This window comes from Uloborus diversus, unplaced genomic scaffold (genome assembly GCF_026930045.1).
Source record: "Uloborus diversus isolate 005 unplaced genomic scaffold, Udiv.v.3.1 scaffold_239, whole genome shotgun sequence".
Classification (NCBI taxonomy): domain Eukaryota; kingdom Metazoa; phylum Arthropoda; class Arachnida; order Araneae; family Uloboridae; genus Uloborus; species Uloborus diversus.
In genome coordinates this window covers 181,170-188,892 of record NW_026558394.1, presented here as the reverse complement: position 1 = coordinate 188,892, position 7,723 = coordinate 181,170, and the positions used below count along the sequence as shown (strand labels likewise).

The window sequence follows — 7,723 nt, the reverse complement described above, 5'->3', positions numbered from 1 at the left end:
TTTTCTTGCCAGTGTATTTAAATGTCTAAAATATTGTTTACTCACGGCACTTTAAAAATTAAATTTGCGAAACTATAAGACTGTTTTGTTTTGATAACTGTATTCATTTTGTTTTTTTTTTTCCATTAGAATAAAATAATTTCTGTTTTTATTTTTAGATTGGAGTTCAGGCAAGGGGACTCATATGAGATCACAGTTAAGCAGTCTAATCTTGTGAATCCAAATTTTAAGCTAAAAATGCATATAAACATGGAAGATAAATCATATTCATGTAAATATTGTGAAAAGACATTTAGTTACACTTCACAATTGAAAATACATTTGAGAATACATACTGGAGAAAAACTGTATTCTTGTGAAATTTGTAAAAAATCATTTGTTCAGAATGGAAATTTGAAAACGCATTTGAGGACACATACTAAAGAAAAACCATACTCTTGTGAAATTTGTCAAAAGTCATTTTCTCATAGTGGAAGTTTGAAGTTTCATTTAGGAATACATTCTAACGAAAAGCCATATTCTTGTGCAATTTGTAAGAAATCATATTTTCGGAGTGAAAGTCTCGGGAAGCATTTGAGGACACATACTGAAGAAAAACCATACTCTTGTGAATCTTGTAAGAAGTCATTTTCTTACAGGGGAAGTTTAAAGAAGCATTTGGGGACACATACTAAAGAAAAACCGCATTATTGTGAAATTTGTAGAAAGTCATTTTCTATTAGTGGAAATTTAAAAAGCCATTTAAGGATACATACTAAAGAAAAACAATACTCTTGTGAAATTTGTAAGAAGTCATTTTCTCATAGTGGAAGTTTGAAGTTTCATTTAGGAATACATTCTAACAAAAAGCCATATTCTTGTGCAATTTGTAAGAAATCATATTTTCGGAGTGAAAGTCTCGGGAAGCATTTGAGGACACATACTGAAGAAAAACCATACTCTTGCGAAATTTGTAGAAAGTCATTTTCTATTAATGGAAATTTAAAAAGCCATTTAAGGATACATACTAAAGAAAAACCATACTCTTGTAAAATTTGTAAGAAATCATTTTCTCAGAAAGGAGGTTTACAGAGTCATTTGAGGACACATACTAAAGAAAAACCATACTCTTGTGAAATTTGTAAGAAGTCATTTTCTCACAGTGGAGGTTTACAGAGCCATTTGAGGACACATACTAAAGAAAAACCATACTCTTGTGAAATTTGTAAGAAGTCATTTTCTCAGAGTGGAAGTTTGAAGATTCATTTAAGGATACATTCTAACGAAAAGCCTCATTCTTGTGCAATTTGTGAAAAGTCATTTTCTTACAGGGGAAATTTAAAGATCCATTTGAGGACACATACTAAAGAAAAACCATACTCTTGCGAAATTTGTAGAAAATCGTTTTCTATTAGTGGAAATTTAAAAAGCCATTTAAGGATACATACTAAAGAAAAACCATACTCTTGTAAAATTTGTAAGAAGTCATTTTCTCACAGTGGAGGTTTACAGAGCCATTTGAGGACACATACTAAAGAAAAACCATACTCTTGTGAATCTTGTAAGAAGTCATTTTCTTACAGGGGAAGTTTAAAGAAGCATTTGGGGACACATACTAAAGAAAAACCGCATTATTGTGAAATTTGTAGAAAGTCATTTTCTCACAGTGGAGGTTTACAGAGCCATTTGAGGACACATACTAAAGAAAAACCATACTCTTGTGAAATTTGTAAGAAGTCATTTTCTCATAGTGGAAGTTTGAAGTTTCATTTAGGAATACATTCTAACAAAAAGCCATATTCTTGTGCAATTTGTAAGAAATCATATTTTCGGAGTGAAAGTCTCGGGAAGCATTTGAGAACACATACTGAAGAAAAACCATACTCTTGCGAAATTTGTAGAAAGTCATTTTCTATTAGTGGAAATTTAAAAAGCCATTTAAGGACACATACTAAAGAAAAACCATACTCTTGTAAAATTTGTAAGAAGTCATTCTCTCAGAGTGGAGGTTTACAGAGTCATTTGAGGACACATACTAAAGAAAAACCATACTCTTGTGAAATTTGTAAGAAGTCATTTTCTCACAGTGGAGGTTTACAGAGCCATTTGAGGACACATACTAAAGAAAAACCATACTCTTGTGAAATTTGTAAGAAGTCATTTTCTCAGAGTGGAAGTTTGAAGATTCATTTAAGGATACATTCTAACGAAAAGCCTCATTCTTGTGCAATTTGTGAAAAGTCATTTTCTTATAGTGGAAATTTAAAGATCCATTTGAGGACACATACTAAAGAAAAACCGTACTCTTGTGAAATTTGTAAAAAGTCATATTCTCAGAGTGGAAGTTTAAAAATTCATTTGAGTTCACATTCTAACGAAGAGCCATAATCTTGTGAAATTTGTAAGAAGTCATATTCTGGAAGTGAAAGTCTAAGGACGCATTTGATTACACATACTGAAGAAAAACCATACTCTAGTTAAATTTGTAAAAAGTCATTTTCTCAGCGTGTAAGTTTGTAGATTCATTTAAGGATACATTCTAACGAAAAGCCATATTCTTGTGCAATTTGTAAGCAATCATATTTTCGTGTGTCAGTGTTAGTATGTTTCCAAAACATATGTGTATGGCGGAAATTGCAGTGGATAAAGATCGATTGGAAAAGTCCTGCAAAGGACGTATCGAGTTCAACATCGCGAGCTTTCCGCCAAATAATCGTAATTTGCGAACATTTGAGATTTTCTTCTAATTTTAAGACATTTGCAAAATTTCTGCAAAATTCTGTCTTGAGTTGGAAGATATTTGTGGAAAATTTCCAGTTTTTACTGATTACTGCAGTTTTTGTTGATTTTCTGCACAGCAGTTTATGTAGATTTTCTGCACCGCGGTTTCTGCAGATTTTCTGCTGAAATTTCACTGAAATTTGAAGAAGACTGCGGAAAAGTCAGTTTTCCTCAACACATATGAGCAAAATTGTACTGCAGCTCAGGCATCTGTTCTGCGACGTACGTGGCAAATTTAGTGGTATTCTGCTTTGGGGACAAGGGCTATCAAATAGAACATTTAAAACGGAAGAATTTTATGTTATTTAGATTTGTGAATACTATATACATCGTCTAAAAAAAATGCGTGTACAGGCTTTGTATTGTACAATGGACAGTTCACCTGGCGTCACTGCAATGCATTGTGCGAACTGTAACTGACGAAAATCCTGTACTGGAGCGTATAATAACACTTGTACGGGTTATAAACTCTTCTTTCTATTTAAAAATGAGAGGTTTTTTGAGTTTTTAACTAAGAAACGTTGTAAAAAAATGAGGAACGATTCATTTGATACGAAACACTCTTTTAATTATCGTATTTTCATAGGTTTAAGCCTCCTTGGTTCCTCATCAAAAACATGGTGAAAACTCAAATTTTCTTTTTACTTTTTCCTCCTCTCGGCATTTTTCATGCAGTCATAAGTCTGTATAAGCCCTAGCATGTTATTTTGTTATAATTCTTCAATTCCCTTAAGTGAAACATCTATTTTTGCATCCAGTAGGTATGAATCCAATTTCGTCCCATTTATGCAGTCTTTTATGCATATTTGAGGCAGTGCTGAACCCAAACAGCTTGACAGCTGACATTTTGGCTTTGTAACTCGTTTTGCTTTTACCCTTGTATTTGATTGTTGTAAAAGTGTTGATTATATTCTCATTATTGGTGTTTTTTTAACTTTAGTGAACATGCTTATAAATTGGACATTACCGTTACATCAATTTTGTTTTAAGTACTTACAATACATTTTTTAAAACAAACTTAATCAAAAAAAGCCATTTGATTATTTTTTCTGATTTATTTGTACTTTTTGTAGTTATCTTTGTTTCATAAAAAAGTTGTATGTTTGTAACATAATTAAAGACTAAAGCTTCAAAAGTTTTCTGGATATTCTCGTGTTGTTTTCACACCGGTACACCGATGCAACAAATACGTTTCTGAAGCTATAAACTGCTGCTACAGCTACCCCGCCAACGTCTATTCCATTTTAGGTGAGAGAGGTCATTTAGGTAAAAACAAAATTTCTCTCAAAAAACAAAATGATGCAAGTATAATTCCGGCATTTTGAGTAGCAAAATGAAATTTCGTTGCGCAAACTTTACGTATGCGACCTGCGCGTAAAATTGAAAACAGAAAAACGAGCTGATGACTTCCTTTTATTCCAATTTAATGATCATAGTGCCTCGGTAAAGTAAGCAAATTAACACTTTAAAGATTGAAAACAGAAAAACGAGCTGATGACTTCCTTTTATTCCAATTTAATAATCATAGTGCCTCGGTAAAGTAAGCAAAGTAACACTTTAAAGATTGAAAACAGAAAAACGAGCTGATGACTTCCTTTTATTCCAATTTAATAATCATAGTGCCTCGGTAAAGTAAGCAAAGTAACACTTTAAAGATTGAAAACAGAAAAACGAGCTGATGACTTCCTTTTATTCCAATTTAATGATCATAGTGCCTCGGTAAAGTAAACAAAGTAACACTTTAAAGATTGAAAACAGAAAAACGAGCTGATGACTTCCTTTTATTCCAATTTAATAATCATAGTGCCTCGGTAAAGTAAGCAAAGTAACACTTTAAAGATTGAAAACAGAAAAACAAGCTGATGACTTCCTTTTATTCTAATTTAATGATCATAGTGCCTCGGAGTTCGCAAAGAAACACTTTAAATGTTTTCACTCCAAGTTTGTTGCGAATCGAAGCAAAGAAAACGTTTTATACACATACATTTCCCAATGTTGGCAGTTTTAACCCGTAACAGGGGACGTGAGGTCTCAGAGACCGCTCGATTTAAAAAATTCTTAAAATCCGTGTAGTTAAGATACATTTCTGTAATTTTCCTCAGATTTTCTTTGAACTTTTATTGGCAAGGAGGAAAAAATAATTTTTGAACTTTGAATCGAAATACGAGTAGTTAAGAAGAGTTAGCAGTAAATAACTAGCTACTCGTAATGAAAATGAATATAATTTTTTATTAATGATTTCATTTTAGGTGTTTAATATATACAGAACATTTTAGTACCAGAAAATTGATTATATCAAGTTATGGGAAAATTTTAGCAGCCCTTTAACTGTAAGCATATCACGTCGTATTTTGAGAAATTATTCAGCCTTCATTGTCCCTAGAGCATCATTGCGTACCGTTTATGAACATTTCAAACAACTACAGTGAAACCTCAATGAGTAGTCGACCGGTTTAGTGGTCACTCCGTTTATGTGGTCGTTTTTCTTTGGTCCCGACAAGGTCTCATTCACAGTATGTAAAATTTCGGCATTGTGGCCGTCACAGAGAGACATCCCGACAGATATCCAGACAAACTTTGAGCTTTTATTATTAGTAACTAGCGGTACCTGCACGGCTTTGCCCGCAGTAGAAAATTAGAAGGTCACTTGTTTAGCCTGTATATTTACAAAAATTACTCTAATTCTGATGAATTTCTCGCCAGTTTGCTATGTTCATTTGCTTGCCCATGTTACGGTTCCACGTTATGATAACTTGGTCATTTTCTCGTCCACGTTAAGATAATTTGACCGGTAAAATGTTCTTAAAATTGGAATAGAAAAAAAAATAACATCGAATTTTTGAAAAATCGCTTTGAGGTGCATACCCCCATGCTACAAACTAATTTTGTGCCAATTTTCAAGAAAATCGGCCGAACGGTCTAGACGCTATGAGCGTCACGGAGATCCTGATAGTTATCCATACGGAGATCCAGATAGACTGTCAGCTTTATTATTAGTAAAGATTGCACACATAGGTATAGTGCCTAGAAAGAGTAGTGTGCCGACCGGCGCTGTCCCCCTTACGATTCTTGAAGACAAATTTTAGGAAAAGCGCTAGAGGGCAGTGCGGTTGGGGAGCACGCTAGAGTTCGCGGTGTTTACATCAGTAGACGCGGGAATTCGTTACAATTGAGTTCCGCGATTATCTTTTTTACCATATTTCGTGAATATTTCATACTACTGGTACTCGCACGGCTTTGCCCGTAGTAGAGAAGTAAAAGTTCATTTGGTTCGCCTGTATACTTACAAATAATGGATGATGAATTTCTCGCCAATTTGCTATGTTGCCCATGTTACGGTTCCACGTTACGACCATTTCGTAATTTACTCGCCCACGTTGTGATAATTTGCTCAGTGAAAAGTTCTTACAATGGGAATAGAAAAAGAACAAAATCAAATTTTCGAAAAATCGCTTCGAGGTGCATAGCCCCATGCTAAAAACTAATTCTGTACCAAATTTCATGATAATCGGCCGAGCGGTCTGGACGCTATGAGCGTCACAGACATCCTAACAGACAGAGAGACTTTTAGCTTTATCATTAGTAAAGAAAACAGCGTTTATAAGGCTTTTAATGGAGGCATCGAAGTTGAACATTAGAAGAAGTAAAGCTTCATCTTGTTTCGTACCAGGGTGCAAAATGGGGTACAGAACATGCAAGGGAGAGGTTTCGCTTTTCAAAGCTCCAGCAGATGAAGAAAAACTAAAGAAGTGGAACTCTTTCAATTCCCAGGTCAAACAAAGTTTTTGGTAAATATTGCTCAATTTGTGCTCTGCATGTCGAAAAACATTTTATTGGAGCGCATTTTAAGCATATTACTAGCTGCGTGCCCGGCGTTGCACGGGCTACCTAAAAAATGTAAGAGCAGTCCAGTTGATGCTTTTGTAGTACACTGACACTAGTTTCTAACGCGTTAAGGAATAAATAAATGCGCTTAAAGCAAGGTTTGCAAAACACCAGTAAAACATATTTTTGCCAAAACACCTCATCAACGTTAATAATCGTTATCAATGATACAAGTTATGAGTACATTTTCAGTCAGCACAAAAGGGGAAAATATATGCATTATCAACTATAATCTTTACTCACGTTAAACTGAATTACATCTGATAGACTATATCGGAAATATTTATGCACAATAGCAATCCGCTTTTTACATAAAATAGTCTACTACCCGGCGTTGCCCGGGTGTTTATTAATGCAACATACCACTCAGATAAATATTTGGATGGATTCTGTCCACATGGTCGTACAAGAATTACATCAATCCGTTTTCCAGGTACAAACCCTCAAAGAACTCAAATATCACGAAACGTTAAGCATTTACGTGCGTGATATTTGAGTTCTTTGAGGGGTTTTACGTTACATTTTTGTTTTTAAGTATGCTCTTTCAGAAAAAAATACTTTTAAAATTTTGTAAACGACCCCATTTCAAACATATTTGAATATTTTTGTGCTGACACCGTTTTTAGAAGCACCCCCCCCCCCCTTTGTAATGATTTACAAATGAACTTTTTCCGTCAGGCAGAACCTTCTATAGTCCATTTAGCGAGAGCTGATAGTGGAAGTAAAGAAAGCAACGTGACAATTGGCGTTACTGATGTCTGCTTTGCGCTGGGATGATTGAAAACAGTGCCAAACAGATAAGCGAAATGTCAGCGCGTTTAATGCGAATAACATTGCCAATCGGGCGAGTAAGTCATGAAAGTAGTTCCCCACTTTGTTTACTTCCTCTATCAGCTCTCGCTGAATCGAGTATAGTCTTGGCGTTTCGTAAGCAGGGGCGTATTGGCTCGCCTGCCACAAACGCGTTTTGCACCTCGAGCGGGCCCCTTCGGGGTTTTTTTTTTTTTTCTTCCTTTGCGCTCTAGTATTTGTGCAACCAATGACATTACAAATGACGAAATGCCATTTACTGTTGCCC

The 7,723-nt window shown here is 34.8% G+C and overlaps 1 protein-coding gene across 1 annotated transcript; it reads left to right on the top strand.

Annotated features, from left to right (window-relative positions):
* The first annotated feature begins 249 nt into the window (after window positions 1-249).
* LOC129233191 (zinc finger protein 570-like) lies at window positions 250-7,422 on the top strand. The gene is made up of 3 exons (XM_054867253.1): window positions 250-401; window positions 639-1,063; window positions 7,328-7,422. Exons 1-3 carry the CDS (start codon window positions 250-252, stop codon window positions 7,420-7,422), a joined length of 672 nt encoding a protein of 223 aa, XP_054723228.1.
* The last annotated feature ends 301 nt before the right edge of the window (window positions 7,423-7,723 follow it).

Bases quoted from the DNA above. Each gene is read 5' to 3' on its own strand.
- LOC129233191 (XM_054867253.1), top strand. From the start codon at position 250: ATGGAAGATAAATCATATTCATGTAAATATTGTGAAAAGACATTTAGT. The intron at 402-638 runs GCATTTGAGGAC...ATTTTCTTACAG, and splicing joins CAGAATGGAAATTTGAAAAC to GGGAAGTTTAAAGAAGCATT. The intron at 1,064-7,327 runs GTTTACAGAGTC...TCCGTCAGGCAG, and splicing joins ATCATTTTCTCAGAAAGGAG to AACCTTCTATAGTCCATTTA.